The following is a 26,333-nucleotide window of genomic DNA, read 5'->3' on the forward strand; positions in this document are numbered from 1 at the left end:
CCGCAGGTCTTCAAACAACACAATCACATGGGACCTTGAAGAAATGAACCTGTTAAAAGCCTTGAGCATAAGACCATTACCTCGTAGAAATATGCAATGGTAGAATGGCAGTTTCTCATTCTGGGTGAAAAAAGGGCTATATGAAAATGAAATGAAGACTTACAGGCTTGTCAATCAGTGAGAAAGAACCAAACACTAACCACTGCCAGGATAGAGGTAGTCTTATTCCTGACACGAAATCATACCATGCTCGTATTTATCCTTAATTTATCCTTGTATAGTCAACTAATATTGCAACAGTAAATTATATTATTATAATTGATATAAATATTATAGTAATGCAGATATACAGTTTCATACGTGAAGGTTAAAAATGCATTAGTATTTGAAGTAACATTAACAAGATAGATAAATATATGATAAGAAAAGTTAAATATAACAATGTTTAATGTTACATTATTTGTATTATTTCAATCTTATATTATTTAAAAATAAAAAATCCATTGCATTAAATTATTTATATTTAATTTTATATTTGAATTGAAATGTTAAAAATTATTTTATAATTTTATAATTAAAATATCAATTATAATATTGATATTTGAAGTAACATGAGCTAAGATTAAGTTTTTGTCCATTACCATTTAACATAAGATATCATGAATGTTTTTTTTAAATGGCATTTACTATTAATAATTTATAATAACATTTTAAATATGACATTCAAATCTTAAAATAATTAATATAAATAATGTAAAATATATCACCATAAATGAATACAATGAATTATTAATATACACTTACGAAATGATAAACTCAACACTTGGGGCAAAAACAAAAGTATTGTGTTTTATAATTTTGTTCAGTTATAAAAGTTTTTTTTTCATTTATTATTAATAAATATAAATATTTATATAAAATTAATATATTAAATATTTCAACACAATACATTTTTATTTTTATCAACTAAATGTCAACATATAGTATCTTAATGTACAGCGTTACTGATTAATACTGCAATTTTAGTTAATAGTTTTACTGGTTCTCAAAAAGCGCGGTTGATTTTAACCTAATCATACACTTACAACTTCAGCTATAAATAGCTGCTCGAAGGTTGATTAAACGAGACTGTTCTGTACAAAGGGAAACATGGAAATATACTCAAGTGTTTGAACAATTATTACAACAAGTAAAGATGATCATGTGGACTTGCATGATTATTTTTCATGTTTATCTAGTTTTATGTACTGAATGCAACTTAATTTAATTACCAAGTTAATTTAGTTTATGAAATGGCTTTTATGATGCCATAGCACAGCAATCACTGAGCTAATTGAAGCCTGAAAACCTCCTACTGCAAGTAAAGATGGTGAGTCCCAATCTGCCGTATCAGTCCTGCTGTTCTTCTGCTACGATTGAGCCCCTGAGCAAAGCAAACAGCCCCATAAAAGCCTTTCACCACGGCCGACCACAAACACTCAAACACCTCCTGGTGCCATGCTGACAAATACATGTTTTTAAATCGTCTTTGCGCAAAGATTTACATGCACAAATGAACATTTTTTATTTTCCATTAACAAACTGGTGTTGAAACGAAGTACCTACCGATCATGGGGGACTCTATAAAGCTCCAGGTGTTGGTCTGAGGGACGTAAGACTGTAAAACCCCAGCAGAGCGTCCAGCTTCGTTCACACCGCCGAACACGTAGATCTTTCCTCCGCACACAGTGGCAGCCGCCGAGTGAACCGGTTTGGGCAGAGGAGTCACCGTCTCCCATTGATTGGTGATGGTGTCGTACCTAAAGAAACACATACTTTTATTAGCATTGCTGCTGTCTGTACGGTTCTAACTGCAACAGATACTTCTCGCAATGTGTCCTAATGAAGACGCAGTGCTTTATTGTGAAAAACCAACGCTATATAACTGTAACAGCAAGAAATCAGCAGAGCTGGACACAATTCACAACTGAAGAAGGATCGATTTTGATTAACTATGTGGATTTGTTAATTGGTCACATCTTGCATGAAATTTAATGGAAATCTGAACTGGAGCTATTAAAAGAGATTCATATATATATATATAAGATTTAAGATCAAGTATTAAACATTTTAACATTTTGTTAATGTAATGTAGTAAAGTTATTTTTATTAAAAACTATTAGAAAATTATTAAATATAAAAGACCAAAAAGGTGGCATTTAATTCTTAAAAAATGCATTATGATGAAATATAAACAAAAGTGAATTAATTAAAAATGATTAAATAAACAGACTAAATATGTGCCATTTCATTCATCAAATTTCATAAAAATATTATGAAATATATAAATAACAGTGAATTAATAAAAAATAACAAATATTAAAATGATTAAATAATTTGGACTAAATACATGGCATGTCTTATATATTTCTTTAACCAAGAATGTAAAAAATCTTTAGTTTAATATATTTAAACATAAATATTTTAATAAAAATTAATTTATTAAAAATAAAGAAATACTGTACATAAATTGCATAAATGGAAATTAAAGTCTATCTATCCATATAACCCTCCATCACACATTTGCCATTTTGCATTTGTCCAAAATTTCCAAACAAGGCTGTCAAATCAATATTAGAACTACATTTCTATTTCAAAATGAGTTTTTGAATTCTCATTTAATTCAAATGTAATTCTGCATCCAGTTTGCTCCCTCAATTCCAATGTAATTTGAACTGAAAAAGTAAAAAAGAGCCTGAGTGCTGCTGAGGGCCGTGTGTTCACCGTTCTGCGCCATTCTTCTCAGGATCAGTCGTTCCTAATTGCTCTGAATGACGACTGAGACCATTCCACCAGCATCTGTCTCCTGACAGCCCAACGTCCCCCAAAAGATCACGCGAAAGGCTGAATCAGTTTGAGGGAACGCCAGAGAACGCCTCAAGATCGGCAAAATGCTTTGGCTCCTGCGCCTATTGATTAACTATTTAATGAATCAAACACGTGAGGACACGAAACACAATTATGAAGCGAACGGAACTGATTACTAACCACAGATACTTTCTGTAAGATAAATGCATGAACAGCTTTGCCAATATTTCAATTCACTGCAGACCACATCAGCAGAGGTATAAAGATGATGAGAAAAGGAATATAGCAGGCAGGATGAGAAGCCTCGGGCTGCAAATACATTAGCAACAGCTCGCACAAATCGAGTGAGACGCCGCAGCATCACATAATGCAAAAATGCTAAATGTAATGGCAAGTGACTCGACTAGCTGAGTTTATCTTTGATAAGTTCTAATTTTTAAGTGCACACTTGAATAAGATCGCCGTCTCTGCTGTTTCGACACTACAAACTACTTTTTTGTAGCCGTTGTAGAGGCTCAACATTTTTTTTAAACAAGTGTCATATTTCAGATACATTTTTGTATTAATTAGTAATGTTATTTTAAAATTGCAATTAGTTGCATTTACGGTTACTATTTTTCAATGAATCCTCGCTGAAATTTTTTTACAATTTCCTTAAAGAAGAAGAAAAAAACCTGCCCACCCCAAATGTTTGAACATAAGTGTATATTGTTCCAATATAGTCCAAGTGAGTTTCAGAAACTGACCTTTCTAGAAGCGACTGAGAAGGGAATGAAATGAGAGTGACATAGAGAGCAGATAATAATGGATGTTATCCAGATCTGTCCTCTATGATGATCTCATCAGCGCTCCTGTAATTATCAGAGCTACTGTACTGTGACCCACATTCACCCGCCTCACAATTCACTCTCTGTTTAATCACCTGAGAGTCTCTGATTGGCTGCTTTGGTAACCTGTGTCTGCAGGGAGCCAATCAGATCAGCCGGAGCGGGAGGTGGTGAGGGCTGTTAGGACACATGAATAGAAAATCTCCTCACGTTTGCTCTGATAAAGCCAGAGGATGGCACTTCTGAGCTCCTGTCTGTCCTTATCGTTCCTCCCGTCCTTGAAGAACGGTTTATCTGCCGTTCCTCTCAGGTATATCTACGCGATGTCATAGCGGTCAAGGGTCAAGTTCGCTGCGCTTGCCGAGCCAGCGGCGTAAACACGCTCGGCTGGAATCGATACGTCTTGGGAGTCCGTGGTCTCTCATTATTTGAGGAATTTCTACAGCATTAAGCAAATGATCTGTGCTTTATTTAAAATCATAAAACTCTCCAGCGCTGGACGTTTCCTACACACACCTGCAACTTGCACCAAGATGATGGAGCTGATTATTCTGTTTACTGTGATTGTGTTTGCCAAGCTAAACATCGTTGTAACCACACAGAACACCTGCAGAACACCCCAAGATCTGTGGTGCTTTATTATATACTATTATTAGATTTATTACAATTTTACAATTTTATTTTTATATATTATATATTTCTATTTAGATTTGATTTAGTTTCAATAATTTGATTTATGAATTTAGTTTTAATAAGCATTTCTATTAATTTCACATTTTCATTCAATTTTTGTATTATTTTTATTTTTTTACTTCAGTTTTAGTATTTTTGGTACGTGCTTTTGTCATTTTTCTTAATCTTTCTTTTTTCCTATTTAGTTTTATTTTCCTTTCAGTTTTAGTTTAAGTCAATGTAACACTAAATTAAAATAAAATCAGTGTAATTTTATAATTTTTTAGTATATGCTACTTCTTACCATTTTAAAATATAATTTATTTTAAATATGTATTTGTTTTTAACTTCAGTTTTAGTTTCAGTATTTTTAGTGCCAACGTAAACTCATTTTACTTCAATAATTGTATTAATCTTTTTTTATATTATTTATCTATGTTTTGGTCATTGTGTGTGTGTGTTTTAGTTTTATTACGTTACTAACTTAAATTCAGTATTATCTGTTACTTTATTTCAGTTAATATTTCTTGTTTTAGTGATTTTAGTACTTTAAAATTTCAGTTAGTGGTCAAGACAACATTTCTCATTTTATTTAAAAAAAAATTTTTTAGTTTTATTTCAATAAGAAAAACATTTGATTAGTTTTAGATTTAGTTCTTAATAATAACATTCACTAATCTCAATAATACCACTCTGGAATCTGCATAGCAACACTTGGCAAACACACCGCATAAACACAGTTCACATAACTTTGAGGAAATGCAAACATCTAGCAATGAATGCATTTAACTCATAATTATGACTATCTTTCATTTTACTGCTTTTGCCGCTTTATAAAAGAAAGGAGCCCCAAGAGGCCATTCTAATGATTTTACAGCAGTTAAGAAGGTTTTCAGCTTCACGTCATGCCTAATTACACTCTTTTCTGGGGTAAAATCACTGTAACACAGTCTCTCGAGGCTTAGAGCTTTAATCCACATATATGGATGTACAATTCAACACATTTTATTGCTTGGACTTAGTTGAGAAGACATATTATATGAAGTCTACACAAATATATGAATATATGATATATATATGAATACAGTATTGTTCAAAATAATAGCAGTACAATGTGACTAACCAGAATAATCAAGGTTTTTCGTATATTTTTTTATTGCTACGTGGCAAACAAGTTACCAGTAGGTTCAGTAGATTCTCAGAAAACAAATGAGACCCAGCATTCATGATATGCACGCTCTTAAGGCTGTGACATTGGGCAATTAGTTGAATTAGTTGAAAGGGGTGTGTTCAAAAAAATAGCAGTGTGGCATTCAATCACTGAGGTCATCAATTTTGTGAAGAAACAGGTGTGAATCAGGTGGCCCCTATTTAAGGATGAAGCCAACACTTGTTGAACATGCATTTGAAAGCTGAGGAAAATGGGTCGTTCAAGACATTGTTCAGAAGAACAGCGTACTTTGATTAAAAAGTTGATTAGAGAGGGGAAAACCTATAAAGAGGTGCAAAAAATGATAGGCTGTTCAGCTAAAATGATCTCCAATGCCTTAAAATGGAGAGCAAAACCAGAGAGACGTGGAAGAAAACGGAAGACAACCATCAAAATGGATAGAAGAATAACCAGAATGGCAAAGGCTCAGCCAATGATCACCTCCAGGATGATCAAAGACAGTCTGGAGTTACCTGTAAGTACTGTGACAGTTAGAAGACGTCTGGGTGAAGCTAATCTATTTTCAAGAATCCCCCGCAAAGTCCCTCTGTTAAAAAAAAGGCATGTGCAGAAGAGGTTACAATTTGCCAAAGAACACATCAACTGGCCTAAAGAGAAATGGAGGAACATTTTGTGGACTGATGAGAGTAAAATTGTTCTTTTTGGGTCCAAGGGCCACAGGCAGTTTGTGAGACGACCCCCAAACTCTGAATTCAAGCCACAGTACACAGTGAAGACAGTGAAGCATGGAGGTGCAAGCATCATGATATGGGCATGTTTCTCCTACTATGGTGTTGGGCCTATTTATCGCATACCAGGGATCATGGATCAGTTTGCATATGTTAAAATACTTGAAGAGGTCATGTTGCCCTATGCTGAAGAGGACATGCCCTTGAAATGGTTGTTTCAACAAGACAATGACCCAAAACACACTAGTAAACGGGCAAAGTCTTGGTTCCAAACCAACAAAATTAATGTTATGGAGTGGCCAGCCCAATCTCCAGACCTTAATCCAATTGAGAACTTGTGGGGTGATATCAAAAATGCTGTTTCTGAAGCAAAACCAAGAAATGTGAATGAATTGTGGAATGTTGTTAAAGAATCATGGAGTGGAATAACAGCTGAGAGGTGCCACAAGTTGGTTGACTCCATGCCACACAGATGTCAAGCAGTTTTTAAAAACTGTGGTCATACAACTAAATATTAGTTTAGTGATTCACAGGATTGCTAAATCCCAGAAAAATTTTTTTTTGTACAAAATAGTTTTGAGTTTGTACAGTCAAAGGTAGACACTGCTATTTTTTTGAACACACCCCTTTCAACTAATTGCCCAATTGCACAGCCTTAAGAGCGTGCATATCATGAATGCTGGGTCTTGTTTGTTTTCTGACAATCTACTGAACCTACTGGTAACTTGTTTGCCACGTAGCAATAAAAAATATACTAAAAACCTTGATTATTCTGGTTAGTCACATTGTACTGCTATTATTTTGAACAATACTGTATATACATGAGAGACTTTGCGGGAGAAACAGCAGTGCCATCTTGTCAAGTTCACGGTCAGGTAATGCGCAATGCTCTACCACTTGAGCTACAGGAACACATTTTCTTAAACTCAGTATAAAATATAATAACTAGTTCCACAACAATTTCTTATGATTCCCAAATAATAAATCTTAGTTAACATAATCGTTAAATTGTAATTTACCTAATTTGCTGTAGTTTTCTTAATGTCTGACCAATTAAAAAACATTTTTTGTTAGGGTTAGATGCACAATAAACAATTTCAGTAAAGGTTTAGACAACTAAAATTAACAATTCAGGCAACACTTTAAAGACAGAAATTGACTGAACGTAAAATTTCTGTGGAACTAGTATCTAAATAATAATTGAAACAGCTTGAATTTGTTTTTTCAAATCAGCAGTGAATATAAATAACTTGTTTTTTGTTCTTATGTGGATTATTAAATAATAAATTTAATATTATATTGTCTAGTTTCATACCAGTTTTAATTACTTTTTAGTTCACTTGTATTTTACCATGTGTTATTAATTTTAGCCCTACAATTACTTTGCTTTAAACAATTTCAGCTCACAAAAATGTTTTAAATAAAGTTTTTGTTCCTTTAAATGAACAACAAGCCCCTGTTGTGTACAATGCCAATCCTGGCTGCAGGAGAACAAGCGTAGTTCTATTCTGAGAGCTAAATTCATTAAAACAGATGTGTGTTTTTTGAAAAGAAGCATTTTGATGGCAGAAAAAGACATTCTCTTGCCCTTTGTGGCCCGTCACAATAAATAAACAGCATTTGATGGACTTAATTTGCAGTCTGAATCTTGTTTCACGCACGCTGAAGCGGTTTGTAATTGAGGTTACGGCCCCTCACAGAGACATCACGGAAGACTTCAGCTTCCTCACACTGCAATTAAACTTCTGTATTATTTATTGTGAAGTAATCAGCACAGCAAACGCGTTAAGCAGTGAATGTCTGCCGTGTGGATGGATGCGTTGGGCTGCAGTGACCAAACAATCTCAGCGTGAATATCGCTCACAGCACTGTCTGAACACGCTTGGCTTTAGTTTCGCCAGAGAATGGCTGGGGAAAGCCCTGTGACAGGCTCCTCTGCGTTCGTCCGGCTACAAACGCCGAACCTGTCACCAGGATCAGAGGTTAATTGTATGGGATGACAGCGGCATCCTAGTCCTGCTCCTGCAACAATAAATACAACTCACCAATTCTCTTCAGAAAAGAGGTGACCTTTGCTTCCTCGGGTCTTTATAAAGGTCATCCGGTTGGACAGTCTATAGATAAAGATCCTTTTACAGCAGTCTTGAGGAACTACAGATGAACGCCAGATGAGTCTCTTGCTAAATGTGCAGTTGTATTGTAGATTATCAATGTCCAGTTTAAAATGTCACTCTCAATGTGAAAGCTGTTCTGATAAAAAACAATTATATAAATAATAAGACATGTTATGAAATAAAGACAAAAACTGCAATCCCAACAATGTAAAAATATAAATTAAGGTGTTTTGTTTTTACAATTAAATGATATTTAGGTCTTTCTACCTCAAAATTCTGTTTTAATTTAATTCACTGTTACTTGTCATTTCTTCATTTATATATACAGGTGCATCTCAATAAATTAATGTTGTTGAAAAGATATTTCAGTAATTCAACTCAAATTGTGAAACTTGTGTATTAAATAAATTCTATTCACATGGACTGAAGTAGTTTAAGTCTTTGGTTCTTTTAACTGTAAACAAAACATTGAACAAAATATTTTTTGTGTGTGTGTGTGTGTGAATTGTTTGCCTTCTGGAAAGTACTGTATGTTGATTTACTGTGCATGTACTCAATACTTGGTAGGGACTCCTTTTGCTTTAATTACTGTCTCAGTTCAGCGTGGCATGGAGGTGATCAGTTTGTGGATCTGCTGAGGTGGTCTAGAAGCCCAGGTTTCTTTGACAGTGGCCTTCAGCTCATCTGCCTTGTTTGGTCTCTTGTTTCTCATTTTCCTCTTGACAATACTCCATAGATTCTCTCTGGGGTCCAGGTCTGGTGAGTTTGCTGGCCAGTCAAGCACACCAACATCATGGTCATTTAACCGACTTTTTGTGCTTTTGGCAGTGTGGGCAGGTTCCAAATCCTGCTGGAAAATTGGGCTATGAGCTTCTCCATCCTTCCTCCAGACTCTAGGACCTTGGTTTCCAAATGAAATACACATTCCTTGACAAATTTGGGTGTTGTGGCCCTTGATGCCTTGACCCCAGCCTCAGTTCATTTCTTGTGAAGTTCACTCAAATTCTTGAATCAATTTTGCTTGACAATCCTCATAAGGCTGCGGTTATCTTGGTTGGTTGTGCATATTTTCTTCTACACTTTTTCTTTCCTCTCAACTTTCTTTCCTCTCAACTGTTAACATGCTTTGATACAGCACTCTGTGAACAGCCAGCCTCTTTGGCAATGAATGTTTGTGGCTTTACCCTCCTCATGCAGGGTGTCAATGATTGTCTTGTGGACAACTGTCAGGTCAGCAGCCTTCCCCATGATTGTGTAGCCTAGTGAACCAAACTGAGAGACAATTTTGAAGGCTCAGGAAACCTTTGCAGATGTTTTGAATTAATTAACTGATTGGCATGTCACCATATTCTAATTTGTTGGGTTTGTTAAATGTGAGCCACAATCATCACAATCAAAAGAACCAAAGACTTGAACTACTTCAGTCTGTGTGCATTGGATTAATTTAATACATATATTTGAGTTGAATTACTGAAATAAATTAACTTCTCCACGACATTCTAATTTATTGAGATACACCTGTGTGTATATATATATATATATATATATATATATATATATATATATATATATATATATGAGAATATTTAACATATTTCTCTTCTTCCAATTTTCCTCTTCTTTCAATTTAAAACCAGACCTTAAATATACATAAATATATATGCACAACTGAATAATTAAAATAAGAATGTCAAAGAATCATTTTGGAGTATGATCATGGCTTCTGGAATCAGATCTAATCTAGAAATGCCTAAGAATTCCCACCCCTAAGAGAAACTGAAAAAAGGTAAATGGAAAACTGTCCATAAAACTAAAACCAAAGTGCAAAAAGCAAATGAATTAAAAAATGCAAAGGATATCAAGCTGAGCACACAGCGTCTCTGAACATCTTAATTATGGTGTGTGTTATCTGCTGTGCTGATAATAGCTTCATCACTGTCTTCAAATTAATTCTTTAGAGCTTCTACACTTTGGTCAAGAATATTGACAGAAATCTGTGTCATATCAATAAATTAACAGACTCAAAAGGTGATATGTCACTTAGTCTGGTTCATTATTTAATTTATTTATACACTTTTTAATTATTCATCAAAGTTCAGTTTTAAATATCAAACTTAAAAAAGCAAAATAAAACTTCTGACAAAAGTAGTCTATGCATACTACTTCTTCTTCTTACAGTGTCACACTGCATTCACTTAGAGAAGCAAATAACCTTCAGAATCAAATTAGAACTAACTGCTTTACAGAAGAAAACATAAACATGATCATGGGCCAGAAAATAACAGAACAACTCCTGTAATGCAACTATGGACATTTCATGCTTTGGCCATTAGTGATTTAATGGCCTTTTAACTAGAGAGACAGAATGAAAACTGAAATAAGCATTAGAGCTGAAGCTTGTGCTTATTTCTCAAAGAAAGGTAAAGTTGCTTGTATCAAAAATCTGATGCAAAATAACAAACATATTTACACCCATGTTTATCTATTGTTAAATCATTCATATTTACTCAACACACAAACTGATTATTTATTTTTTTCAATTTATTGTAAATAAAAGACACCTTTTCACTCACAAATCAAATATAAACTATTTTTAAATCAACATATTAATGGACATGGTAATCTTAACTCATCACCAAAATAAAATAAATATCTTTTATAAATCAACATATTACTGTCTGAACATAATAATGTTAACTCGTCTATTCACTCAAACTAAATAAAATACAATTAAATAAAAATAGAATAGAATATTTATTTTATAAATCAAGATATCCCTCCTGTCTAGACATAGTAATGTTTCTTTGAAAGACAAATAGATGTAAAAAAAAAAAAAAAAAAAACTCAAGGACCTAACATAGTTGATAGATGGAGTAAAACTCTAATTTAATTAAATGTAATTAAATTCAGCACGCACACAATATGTGCTTTAAAAAATGCTATTTTACAGACTAAAATTCTATTTACTATCTTTTAGTTCCTGGTGAGTTACAGTGATTTTCCCGTGATTTTGCTGACTAGTGTTCCATTTGCACTTGCCTTAATTAAGTGCATCATTATCTTTTTAAGCCTTGGTGTAAAAACATTGGTGTACAATCCACTGTCTACTTCTTCCTCCTATCTTAACATCTTTTACACACTATATTGCGTCCGGGTGGATAAAAACCTGCTTTTTAGTTCTGTTTGCAGTACACACGAGATGTTCATTTCATCTGTTAACTTCATTTAATCTGCTCTTAAAGGGCCGGCGCGATCAGCCCACACAGACATGTCTAATAATCTCTCTGATCTCACCAATTTGTGATGTGGCTCTTCCAGGCTTCCAGTGGCGTCTGCACACACAGTATCGCTGCAGAGGGCACCTTGAGCCTCCATCAGGAGAACTCCGCACAGCACTCCGACTTAATTGGATTTGTGCATCACACACAAATTGTGACATTACAACTCGACGGCGGAGTAGGTCAGGCGCCAATTACCAAAGCTCACGGCGAGAGCAGTCTCAGCCACAGAAGCTCGCCCAAGACTTCATTACCCGCCCGCGCTTCCCTTTTCATTATGTCCTGAATGAAGCGGTGCTTACCATACACCTGAGTGCTGCTGGTCGAGTCGCACAGGATCCACAGACAACGACAAAAGAACAGCCCGTGACTTTCACTGCTGTCTGTGGTCTTCTCTAAAGAAAGACTCAGCTGCACATTATTTCACTTTTATCTGTGACACAACTTCTCTTTTGGAAACATTACTGTCATCCATCGAACCATCACATGCTCGAATGTTTATCAGATCGTGGTCAAAAGTTCATTTTTTTGAAAGACATCTCTTATGCTCAACAAGGCTGCATTTACTTGATCAAGCATACAGTAAATAAACAGTAATACTGTGAAATATTATTACAGTTGAAATAACTATTTTCTATTTGAAGGTTTAAAAACTTAAGCTGAATTTTCAGCATCCTTACTCCAATTAAATGATTTATTGCATCCTTGCTGAATCAAAGATGCATTTTTTTTACTTAAAAAAAAAAAAAAAATATATATATATATATATATATATATATATATTATTTCATGTAAATGAGCCAAACCTATACTACAAACCTGATCGCCATATAAATACATCACACAAACTATTAATTTACTTATAAAAACAGTGCAGATAATATTTTGTGACATCACAAGCCGCATATCTCCCGGAGGAAACGGTGGATATTCCTAATCTTTCCCGTGGCTCCGTTCATCATCCTGTTTCTCCAGCATGAGCCGTATCTTCCGTCAGCAAACCCTCTGCTTTCCTCCGCTGGAGGGGCAGAGGGAAAGCAGGAAGGAACAAGAGAAATGAGTTGCCTGCCGGTGCAACCTGGAAATCTCCAAAACCATCAGCCAGTCATTTATCTGGTGATGGTACACAGTCTCGCTCAGACATCCATTACTTCCACCAACCTTATATCCTCCTCGGGTGCAGCCCAAATATATCGCCGTCACAGCACACATGACTGATCCGGGCTCACTGAATATTCAGGGCCTTTTTCATCAAGTAAACCTCGCAATTTTACTGGGGTGAAAGCTAAAAGTTCCCAGTAACCTCATGCATGGCCAAATATTAGAATATGCTCCGCTGTCAGACTCAAGGGTTTGGTCTTTCTGTCTCCAGTGTGAACTGTGAACTGATGTAAGTTTAACGTGAGCAACTCGGTTTGTTTAGATGTGAACTGGCAGTTCTGCTTAGATCAAATTTTGTGAGGTTGATGGAATCGTGTCTTATTAAAAGAGTTTCACAAGCACCACAAAGTTCTTCGCCAACAAATTTCTCCAGCACAACTGTATGTTCTGAGTTTATGTGCAATATCTGCTGCTTTTTATCTGCGGGCAAAGAAACTTTGAACACAAAGTCAACAAACAGATTCAATGTTTTTGCTGTTGTCAGTGCCATGATTTAAACAAGCCTCCAACTTAATTCAGAATCAGCTACAGAATGACAATATGCAATGATGATATCAGCTGCATTATGATTCACAAAAATGTTTTTCAATGTAACTGAACTGTAATTCAATGCCTCGAGAAACTTACAAGTCCCTCGTTTGGGCTGCAAGGAAAGCATATTCCACGAGAGGCCCAGAATCCTCTCATTAGATGCCCACCAGGACTAAACATGCCCCTTTCTGAGATGATGGAAGAAGCTTTTTCTGGCCACGAGCTCAGCGAACTGAGTCGGAGGGAGCGAGCTGCCCCGCAGAGCGCATCGCTCCAGGAGGTTGGCGATCGAAGGCTGCCCGCGGTCACGCGTATGGAGCCGGGAGAACGGGAACGGAGAGGTTTGTAATTAGAGAAGGGGTTTAGGGAGGTTTTGGCTCCTCTTCATACTCATTTTCTACACCAGCAGAAGGAACGAGAGGCAGGGGACGGGACAGAGCGAGCTGGAGGAAGGGGAGCGGGCGCAGCGGGTGACGGCGCTCTGAAGATTCTTAATCTCACCGTGTGCTGGATTATCACAGCGGGGGGTGAGGGAACGCAGCCCACGCTACAGGCCAAGCACCCGCGGTCCCGCCGCAGAACATGCCCCTCACACACACACACACACACACACTGATAATAAATGAGCAGCTACTAGAAGAAAATATATGCGCACACACACACACACACACACACATGCACATTGTTTAATCTAAGGTACTAAAATAACACAAACTAAAAACTAAAAGCTCAACTATAACAAGTTAAAAATATATAAACTATATACTAGTATAGTATATGATACTGACATTTTACTAAAACTTGCATATTTGTCACACTTAAAAGATTCGGATCATTAAACTAATTTTAATATAACACAAAGATAATACAAAATGCAGTTTTTAAACGATGATTCACTAATTAAGGGAAAATATCTGTCCAAACCTAACTGGCTCTACGTGAAAAATTAATTGCAAAATTAAACTGCAAAATTCTTTATAAATATGTGTGTGTGTGGCTTTTAGTAAGTTTATTACGGTTTTAGTTTCTTTAACTTTAATTTAGTTAACAATATTTTGTTTTTAGTTTATATAATAATACAAAAATGTAAAAAATAAATAAAAAAGGCATATTAATTTTAACTAAAAGCAAAACTACAACCACTAATTGAAAAATGCACTACTTCCCACTTTCATTAAGTTTAAATTGCGATACTAAAAGGGTTCAAAATGTGCCCAAAGTCCAGTGTGCATCCATGTGTGTGTGTTTCTAAGCTTAGACTGTGAGTGTGAGCTCAGTAGGGTGCACTGAAGGGCCTGACACTTTCTTCAGGTTACAGGACAATAGGAACAGGATTACTGTCAAAGCATTTCTGTGGAGGGACGCTGAGCATCGGTCGGGGCAGACTGGAAGTGAATGGACCCTCGGGGGTCTCACATCTCAGAGCTACCAGTGAAGCGTCTTCCTCAACTGAACAACAAAGTACATTTTACTACGTGCACTACTGTATGCACACACTGCAAAAACTCCTGTTTTTATTTTGCAGTTAACTGCCTCATATGCTTTAACCAAATGAAATGTGCATTACAAAACAGTACGCAGAATACAATACGAAGACTTTAAAGTATCGTTAAATCTGCCAGTGCAGGAAGACACATTCAATTCAGGCTGTTCAAACTAATATGGATATGTTTTGATTTTCAGGGTTGCTTTTCCAAGTACATTTATCTTAACTTTATATTTTAATTTTTTTTAAAGATTTTTACCGGTAAAGAAAGCAAATAATAATAATAATAAATTAACAATTCATTAGGAGCAAGTTCTAAATTCCATTTATTTAATATTTTCAGGATGCATAATTATACATGGAAGTATAATGCAACATTACATTATTTACAGTGTAAAAAAATGCATTAATTAAAAAAATTATTAATTTCCAAGCAATTATTTTATTCAAACATTAATTTAATAATTTGAAAGTCATGCATAATTCAAGTTACAGGCACACACACACAAAATAATATGCATATAAACAAATACATAAATATAGATTTATTTATTAATCTAAATATATATGTATTTTTATATAAATATATACATTTATAACAATATTATTATAATTATTATTATTGTTTGTCTGCCTTACTGTACAGTACATTATAAAGTTGTCATATCCTGTGGTATGGCAAGTCATACTCCATTTAAAACTTCTACACAGTTTTGCTAATCATTTTATAATCATTATAAATGCAGTTTAATGACCTACACGAAATAATTGCACTTTAAAAATTCATTTATCACACTTCAGGACTATTTAAATGAGCTAGTGAAGGCTAAAAGGCTAAAGAAAAATGGAGAGCAGTTAGAGCAACTAAAGTTTCACATCAATTCAAACTTGAAATACTTACTTACAATCTTTTATTTCGTTATTTCTGCATGTGTTATTTTAATATGAATGGTTCTTTATCTATAGGAGATTTCCTTTAATTTCCATTAATTAAAAAGAACCACAAGGGCATATTAAACAACACAAAGCATGTAATAATGCGAAGCCTCAGCTGCACAAACGAGCAGGAAATCAAGCCGAGTTTGATTTGGATAGTGTTAGAAACAGCAGCACAGAGCGTGTGAGGTCATGCTTTCTGCACCGTTCTCCGCTCTAATGCTCTGTGTTGTTGCTCTCATTATCTGAATCAACTCAGCAATTATAGCAAATATTCCAGAGCTATTTGGCTGTATTATCTATATGAGCTCATTAAACTCAAAATGGAGTTTAGGGGTGGGGTGGGGGGGTCATTTCTTTTATTTGTTTTGGAATAGCAATCAACTGCACTTAACAGTTTGCCTGCACACAAACTAAATCAGAAATGAAACTTAAACACTGTTTCATGGCAATAACACAGCCAGCAGCGTGACCCTGGGACAGAAGCCGCCCCATGCGCTCATGCTGGGTGGCAGAACAGAGAGGCCTTACTGAAGACATGCTTCTGAGCAGAAATGATTTCATGGCTCAGCGCATGAAAACGTACCATGAGACAGATGGAGGGCCACAAACAAGGGGTTAGAGATCGAAAGAGGGCAAGAAAGATGGAACTAGACTTTGTAAGCTATATTTTTCATCTAAGATGAACTTAAAACATGGCATATTGACAAATATGTCTCAGTAATGCAATGTTCAACGGTGTGTCCAGACTGGAGATGGGTCATGCAGGCCACAGAATATATACATGCTAGCTCATAAAGTTGAAGTCTTCATTTTATATATTAATATAATATAATTAATTAAAATTAAATCATTCATATATATATATATATATATATATATATATATATATACACATTTAAATAAATATAATTTCTATAATAAAATATTAGTACAATTATCAATATCAATGAATAAAGCATTTTAATAATAAAGAATTCATTAATTCAAATTTTTACATTTTACATTTCATTTATATTTAATAAACACACAAATTGCACACAATTCAAGTTTGAATTTATATATTAACATTTAAAATCATTAATACATTTAAAATGATTTAACATTAATACATACATTTAAATTAATATGATATTAATTTATAAATTCCAACTTCAATTATATATTTAGCATTAATAAATTAAAAATGTTAACTTTGATTTTATATTTATATATAAAGTAATAATAATTTATAAAAACTTTTTTAATTAAAACCATATGATCTATTTAAATATATAAAATATTAATATATAGTCTTAACAATAACGCAATGAATGTATACATTTTAACATTATTTTTATAATTATATGTTTAAATATCAAATAAAATTACTATATATATACTAAATAACTAAAATATTAATACATACATTTCAAATTAATCTACAGTAAATATAAATATATAAATTCAAACTTTTTACTGTTAGTTGCCATCAGTGACAGCATCTGTTATGCAATGATGATTAACAGAGATAGTGATAATTAACTGCAACCTTCAGAATGTAATTACTGTACCTAACATATTGAATACTTTAAAAGTGCTATCGCTGATGGACATTCCTCATGCACAGTTCAAATATTCAACTAATCAGTAATGAAATTGGTTGCTGATCATTATTACAGTCGATTATCATTTATGTGATGTGATGTAGCACCTTATTGTCAGACAAGTCTGACATTTTTCTTGCATCCCAGTATCTGTGTTTACAACAATCAGCATCCTTTAAGCAAAAACACGCACTTGATCCACACAAGAACAAGACACATTAGACCTCCTACTTATACAACTACGCAATGCTCATTATGCAGGACATGGTTAGAATCAGAAACTATATTATTAGCCAGTCTTAACAAATACTTCTAATAAGCTGAATCATATACCTTCTCAAGGGGCTGAGCTATAATCTCAGTGTAAGTTTAGCACCGTCACACTGTAAATGACTTCATGATGGGGGAAGAGGTTTCATTCGTCTATGCTGATCAAATCCTAGGATTCACTCGTGTACAGTACACACGCTACAACAAAACCTACCCACAAACACCGGGATACAAACTCAAATCAAATATTCAAGCTGTTGAGGTTGTTGAAACTATATGCTTGCAATAGTAAGTGTTTATCCCTGTGGCGCTACTGAGCGCTGAGGTACAGCATGCATTCGCTCAGCTAAACTCACAATAATGAGAATATAATGGTGAGCAGTTGAGTTATGATATCGATTTCACATGCAACACATACAGACTGAAGCACTGGGTGAAGGATGCTGAACATCTAAACTCAGCATACATGCATGCATGCACGTCCGGCACGCTTCAGGGCTTTATACATAAACTAATCCATATAACATGATCATATGCAGCTCATTTCTGGAAGGGAAGGAAACCTTCATCTGAAGTTTTGGGTTATTAAAGGTGCAGTAGGGAACTTTTGTAAAAAAATATTTTTTACATATTTATTAAACCTGTCATCATGTCCTGACAGTAGAATATGAGACAGATAATCTGTGGGAAAAAAATCAAGCTCCTCTGGCTCCTCCCAGTGGTCCTATGACCATTTGCAGAAAGTCATCCGCTCCCGGTAAAAAACAGCCAATCAGAGCTGCGGTCCGTAACTATGTTTGTGTTCAAAATGTAGAAAAATTAACATAATAAGCGAGTACACCATGAATCCATTTTCCAAACCGTGTTTTTAGCTTGTCCTGAATCACTAGGGTACACCTATAATAAGTGTTTATATTCGGACTATTTTAGATTGCTTCGGGGATACCGCGGCGGAGTAACCCAGTACCTTTGTGATTCTTCATAGACATAAACAGAGAGAAGTAGTTCCGGCTACGATGTTCTTCCGCAAGACGCAAGCAGTTCTGTTTATTAACCGCTACAGCGTCAAAAGTTACCTACCGCAGCTTTAAGTGCAAAGGTGTCACGGGGAAAGTCGCTGCATCATAATATGATGGACATTAAAGAGAAATATCAAATTCTAGGCTGGTTTTGACAGACTTGTGCACTCATAGGGACACCTGAGCTCCTTTCAGACCAGTAATGAGCTGCGGTGGGCTCCTTTAATACCAGCCATAATGTTTTTTTGATTGCCCTGTTTAATCTTGCCCCCTCGTGCCGCCCACAATTGAAGCATCAGACGTTTCACAATCTCACTCTTAAGAGGTTAAACACATTCACATGAGGAGATATGAGCAAAAAATGAAACTGTTGTGCACATATATTTCCCATACTGCAGTGCTTCACATCTTTGTTTTGCTGTGCTCAACTCATGTCAGAAGGATCGTATTCAGGAGCTCAGTGCATGCGTATGGCTCTATGAAATCATAATTACGAGAGGGAAACTTTGCATTTCCTTCAGGCTGGACTTGTTAATTAAAGAATCATTGTGGAAGCAAATTGATATTGATCATAAGCTGTAATTATGAATGTTGACAGAGCAATTGATTTTGTTCACATTCATGTGTAATGATAATCTGGAAAAGCAAGAAAGCTAGAAAAAAAATAACTTGTAGCTTTTTTGACCATATATATATACAGTATATACACATACACACACACACACACACAAATAATTCAGTAATATAAATGCCCATGTAAATATAGAAATAACAATATAAAGAAGGGATCATTAGAAAGTAACTTTTCTCAAACCGAGACTTTCCGAGTGTTAATTAAAGATTCACTGTGGAAGCTAACTGATATTGATCATAAGCTGTAATTATAATGTTGACAGCACAATTGATTTTGAACGCATTTTGTGTACTGCTAATGAGGAAAAGCACGAAAGCTTGCTAGAAAAAAACGAATGATTTATCTGGTTCATAAGGAGGATTGACTCTGTAACAGCACTAGAATGATAAAACATACAGATAAAAAATCAGTTAAACATCTCATGTTAATCCTTTGCTCTTCATTATGGTCATTTAACACTTCAAAGCTTCATGTGTTTAAAAAGAAAGAGAAAGAAATACTTTTTATCTACTTAAATCACTTATAACGCAAACCACGTTGACTTTTAATTTTTGAGGATGACTTGAATGTGGTGTTTATTATGGATGATATCTGATGTTGGGGAGGTTAACAAGCGGGAATGGTAATCGTGTGTACCTCCTGATTCACTTGATTTCATTTATAAAGGTAAAATGCAATTAAGAAGCAATTCTCCTTACATCAAAATAGAAACAAAATAAACAAACAAACAAAAAAGACAGAGTTGCACAGGTATATTGATCCATTTCAATCTTTACAAAGTATGGAAGCTTGCAACTTGCAACTACTTGCTAGCATCCAGGGTTGTTGTTGTGATTGTAATTATTATTATTATTAAATACATTTAAATATATATCACTTGAAATAAAATAAACATGAATATAAGTATCATAAAATATAAACATTAAAACAGCTAAAACTAAATCAACAAACTAAAAACTAAAACTATAACTAAAAACTCCAACTAAAACAATACAAATCTATAAACAAACAAACAAAAACATAACCAAACAAAAACTAATACAAAAGACAAAAAGACAACATAATTACAAAAACTTTTATAAACACACACACACACACACACACACACATATATATATATATATATAATATCAACAGAATATCACCGAAATATAATACTGCATGGAGTATTTTATAGTAACTAGTATTGTATAGAAAGCTTACAAAAAAGGTGAAAATATATATACATTTTTAATTTAGTTGGCAAACCAACATTTCTCAAAATAACTAAAACTAATTACACAACTAAAACTTCATAATAAAAACAATAACAATAATTAATATAATTAAATAAATGTTAAAATATATAAATAAATTGTGAAATACATAAAAAAATTATTAAATACATAAATTAATTCATAAATGCAAAAATAATTATATAAATATGTATTTATTTATTCATGTTTTTATTTATTTATTCATTTATTTATATGTTTAATTATGTATTTATTCATTCATTTATTTATTTCCTGCCTCCATATCACTTCCAGGGTCGTGGTTGTGGGCAGCATCGCCTTTCAAACTCCATTTCTTTGGTCTTTCTAATTTAGGCTCTTTTTTCATGTTTTTCGCATCAGCTATGGCTAAGGATGGTACATTAAAAGATTTGTTGTTGACTCTTGCAAGATGAAGTTATCAATCAAAACATTGACTATGACATAATTTTAATACAAGTAGAAAATATCCGGGAGATGTTTCAACATTTATTTAATAATTTAATTTTGAGTAATTTGGCCCTACATATTTAATAAACAGGTTTATTATTGTTAGCAAACTAAAACCATAAAATAACATTTTCATTACTTGAAATAAAATATATGTATTATATATATATAATGATTCACTGAAATGAAATAATTGTACTTTTTTCAGCTATTTGCCTATGCAACATTTCCCATTCATTTGTTTTTTTCAACAAACAAACTAAAAATGAGCTAAAATTAAAATGAAAACTCAAAATCTAATTTAAAATGTATACAACAAAGTACCAACACTAAAATAACGCTGCTAGTTTTCTAAGAATAGCCAATTCTCCTCCAGCTCCGAGTGTAAATGTGCCATATGAATCATCTGAAAATCCATCACAATGCATCTGTGCATTCATTTTCCCCCGAGCTAGTTAACTGCAGGACAAATTACCTTTCCACATGCTCCAGGTTTCCAGCCACCCCGAGTCCTCCGATAGTGTAGAGTTTCCCATCGTACACCAAGCTGTTGTGCCTGCAGCGAGAGACGGTCATCCGGGACACCAGGTTCCAGTTGTCCAGAAGAGACATGTAGCACCACACATCTGCCACTGTCACCCCTGACTCCGTACCACCTGGAAACAAGACCACGCACCGTCACGCCTTGACATTGCACAATGTCAATGTTGAAAATGCTCTGAAAAATCTGGGAATAAATTTACAACTGTTTACCGATGCAGCACGGAGAGCAACACTTGTAATACGACCTCAAAAAGTACCAAAATAAGCTGGACGGAAACGTGACCTTGATAAAGGATCTGTTGCATTTATCTGGCATGGAGACCAATAGATTTTTTGATATTATGGGTCGGTGGATGCAGATTAATGCAACTGCATTGGTGATCCTTCATCACATCAATGCAACCGCAGAGTCTGTTCTGTTGATGAATGACCTTCCCTCCAAAATCTGACGTACCTGACAGGTAAATATTGTCCCCGGCGGAGATGACGCTGAAGAATTCCCGGTCGTAGAACGGGAGGCTGGCTAGAGGATACCATTTGCTGTTCTGAGGATTGAAGCAGGTGACGGCCGTCAGAGAGCGCTGGTTCATACCGATCGCCTGCCGTCCTCCCACCAACACGATCACCTCTGCTACACCTGCGGGTTAGACCGAGGATACAAATATATGAGGACTTGATGGCCCCTGTGGTGGTCGTGACGGTGTGTTGAAATAGAGAGCCTGACAAAGGCTGGGAGTGCAGTTATTCTTCATGGCGGATTGATGGACTGCAGGGACCCCCGAAGAAGATTGCTGCTCCTCCACACCGTTTCACATCGCAGCTATCTTATGTGAGAATCTAAAACCCAGAGAGCCGCACTACAAAAATAAATAAAGGCTCACTGGAAGAAGAGTAATGTTTTCAAGAAATATCTAGACATCATTATAACAGATAAACAATTTACTTGAAATGCAAACATATAGAATATATAAAGATTAGATATAATTAGTGCTGTCACATGATTTATCTCATCCAAATAAAAGTTTTTTTTTATTTACATAATTTTTGTGTGTGTGCTGTGTATTTATTTTTTTGTATTTTTGTAAATACACACACATGCATGTATATATTTAAGAAAAAAAATATATAAAACAAAAACTTTTATTTTGTGATTAATCATTTGACAGCACTACATAAAATATAATGATGAATATAATTAATTAATTTTACTACCCCATTAGCAATATACTAGAGCTTCTTGATGAATTCAACGTTGAAAACAAACACATTTTCTAAAAGACCTGTGTGTATTTCTAAAGCTAACTGCACAGTAGACATTTAAAGTATCCTAAATAATAAGTATTATTCTCATGATGAAAATAATAAAATTGATAGGAAATGTAGCATAAATCAAACAATTAAACATATAACAAATTGTCTTTGTTTTTCTTTGTTTTCTACACATAATATATATATATATATATATATATATATACTATATATATATATATATATATATATATATATATACATATATATATATATATACAGCCATATATATATATATTTTCAACATTAATAGTAATAAAAAAATGTTTCTTAAGCATCAAATCAGCATTTTAGAATGATTTCTGAAGGATCATGTGACACTGAAGACTGAAGTAATGATGTTTTATATACAGCTTTGCATCACCAGAATAAATTGCATATTAAAATACATTCAGAAAGCTGTTATTTTAAATTGTAATAATTTCACAGTATTGCTGTTTTAATGCATTTCTGATCAATTAAATGCAGCCGTGGGGATCATTAGAAACTTCCTTCAAAAACTTTCTGACCCCAAACCTTTGAATGACAGTGTATGTAATATAAATGAAACTAATATTAAAATACAGCACCTAATATATTATATAAAAACTGGTTTCCAGGTTACCCAACATCCACATGAAGAGTGTGTCTGTGCATGTGTGTCCAATGAAGAGTGTAAGTGAATTATCAGAGCTTAACTAAACTCATAACCATCTGTTTGGCTGCATGCCCTCAAGAGTCTTACAGCCCTGGGCACATTGGCTTCGACACTACATGAAATGCATCACGGGCACCTGAGCACTCATCCGTGATCCTCTATTCTGCTACTCTCATTTTTGCAAAGTACTCAGATGAAATATGAGTGTTTAGCATTTGTAATAACAAATTCCGTTCTAACACACACACTGCTTTAAAATCCGATTGGATGAGCCAATATATGCACACCTGGGTCCACCATTGCATGCAAGCATTAACATTGTACAGTTATGCTAAAGAGTTATATTACAAGAACTGTTTATTAATGGAGGCAAACATCACTGTGCTACAGGTTTTATACTCAAACTTTGGTGTGTAATTCAGACGGTTTGGTAAATGATGCCACAAATCATGAAGTTCTTGAAATCATGTCCAAAAAGACTCACAGAGTTGCACTGAAAGAAGTTTTTACAATTGAAAAAACTCAGGGAGTGACACCCGCATTTGCAGAGATTCTACGGGATGTGTATGATACCGAACCGAACAACCAGTTGTTAATGACCAGTGCTGGGTAGTAACTGATTACATGTAATCTGGATTACAGATTCCATAAACTAAGGACTTGTAATTAGATTCTATTGCATTTTAGAATACTCATAAACAGACTAGTTACTTTCTATTGATTACATGATTACATATTATGTGAATAATAATAATTGCAATAAATTATGAATAATGTAATAATAATTAATAAATCTTTGACGTTGGGCCCTATTTTAATGATCTAAGTGCATGGTCTAAAGCACACGGTACAGGTGCACTCAGTCTGAATCCACTTATGCTAGTTTAACATGGTCTAAATGGGTTGTCCCTATTCTCTTAATGAGTGATGGGTGTTTTTTGTGCATAACATGCAATAAACCAATCAGAGTCTCATCTCCCATCCCTTTTAAAAGCCAGTTGTGCTCGCGCCATGGCGGGTTCGCTATTTACATGGCGGAATGTAATTTTGCATTTTTAAAAATGTTTCTGTGCTGCTTTCCCTGTGTGTGTAATAAACATAGTGTATGCACATTGTAAATATTACAATATATTATTAACCAGCTCTTTTAATTACAAATAAAAAACATTGCACCAGACTTTAGACCAGTTTTGAGTTGGTCTATGGCGCAATCTATTTTCAGTTTCTCAAAATAGCAGACCTCTTTTTTAGACCAGCACGCCCATGTCCGCACAAATGGGCACAAAATGCATTTGCTACTTAAACAACGCAGCGCAGGGCATGAAAATGAGAACTGCGTCCGGCTGAAACTAGCAAAAACACTAGCGCCGCGCCTTGCACTGGGTGTATGATCGGCCCCGTAATGTTTAATGCACATCATGTTGTTAATAACAATGAATGGAATATATTTTCTTTGTCTTTGTATTATATATTCATGAGATTATCTTATTTAAATCAATGTGATAAACAAGTCATGTTAAAAGTCTGATTATATGATAATATATGGATTACGCTACGAACTACAATTTTTGTCATGTAATTTGGAATCAGTAATGGGAGTAAAATTTGTAAGTAATCTACCCAGCACTGTTAAGCATATCAGAGTTGTGTCTATTCTGTTTGTGTGGTGCAAGAAAATTAAAAGGTATATTTAGATTCTTTAGCGTTGCCAGATCTTACTAGAAAAATAAACCACAAACAAGAACAAGACCTTAATAAACTCAAACACGTTAATGTTAAACTCAAACCATGTAATAACATATAAGTGACCTGCACTTCCATAAACTGGATTGAGACCAAATAACAAGCCTAAAGATGTTTAATAAGTGTTGCTTATAATAAGTGGACATGGCAACCCTTCAAGAGTGTGCTCTGTGAAACAGCCTTCCAAACATAAACCAAACACAATAGCTTTGTCAATGGTGGTTTAGTTCAAACTGCCGAACATAAATGTAATTATCTATGAAGATTCGGGAGGAGCGCGTCAGATACTTAGCCTAATCATCACAGGTGGACCACAATCAAGTAATCAATCCCACAGTATAAATATCGCTGACTTACCTCTATCCATTGACGGTTTATCAGCATGCTGGTTCGCCTCGTCAGTCACCTTATCACAGACCCAATTTTCGTACCAACGAAGAGTGCTACACAGGGGATTTATAAGACCTGCTGCTTTTGCCGGACCCGAGATCATTTCTACCCAGCCAAACACGGCCGTTGAGCAGCATTAAGCGTCATCGCGACAGCTGCTATCCTCGCCAAGCCACACATCGTGGCCAATAGACCGTGCAACTCCGAGCTTGCCTGCTCGATACACGATCGCGCCGCCCGAGACCGAGCTCTCGTCGAGCGCTGGATTGCAGCAGAAAGAATCCAACCACGGTTCAGCCTTTCACCACGGCGTTCCGGCCGAGTGGCAGTTTGAGGCCGCTTCCTCTAGCGGCGCGCAGACTAATACATTTCCAGGCGAAGACGCTAAAAAACAGGTTCTTCTTTTTCTTCATTGGATTTTTACGGCAGTTTGCATTCAAAGTGTTGCATCTAAAAGCAGTTTTGCGGCTAAAGTTTGTTCCGTCTTCTCCTAGTAGTGTTTTATGGAGGTTTTGGCAAACCAACGTAAAGGTGCATTACCGCCACCCGCTGATCCGGGGTGTGGATTCCGCATAGATTTGGACTACAGATACACCGTTCCGTCGGATGATGATGCCACTTTTTAACCACGAAGCCAAAGGCATTAGATTAGATTATTGTAATGCCTCGTTCTCAGGCCTTCCAGCTAAATCGTTGAGCAAGCTTCAGTATACAAATTCTGCCGCACGCTTGTACTTCTCCTCGCGAAC

At 35.0% G+C, this 26,333-nt stretch overlaps 1 protein-coding gene across 1 annotated transcript in view; it reads right to left on the minus strand.

The window, feature by feature from the left end:
• Window positions 1-1,130: 1,130 nt before the first annotated feature.
• The window catches only part of LOC113076289 (kelch-like protein 29), a 115,528-nt gene continuing 90,325 nt past the window's right edge, over window positions 1,131-26,333 (minus strand). Inside the window, exons 8-10 of the mRNA XM_026248950.1 lie at window positions 21,961-22,143; window positions 21,439-21,619; window positions 1,131-1,799 (exon numbers count right to left, since the gene is read on the minus strand). Coding sequence (XP_026104735.1) covers window positions 1,574-1,799; window positions 21,439-21,619; window positions 21,961-22,143 — 590 coding nt within the window. The 3' untranslated portion in view covers window positions 1,131-1,573. The remainder of the gene's footprint in view (window positions 1,800-21,438; window positions 21,620-21,960; window positions 22,144-26,333) is intronic.

The sequence above is a fragment of the Carassius auratus genome, unplaced genomic scaffold, assembly GCF_003368295.1.
Source record: "Carassius auratus strain Wakin unplaced genomic scaffold, ASM336829v1 scaf_tig00019657, whole genome shotgun sequence".
NCBI classification, from domain to species: Eukaryota; Metazoa; Chordata; class Actinopteri; order Cypriniformes; family Cyprinidae; genus Carassius; species Carassius auratus.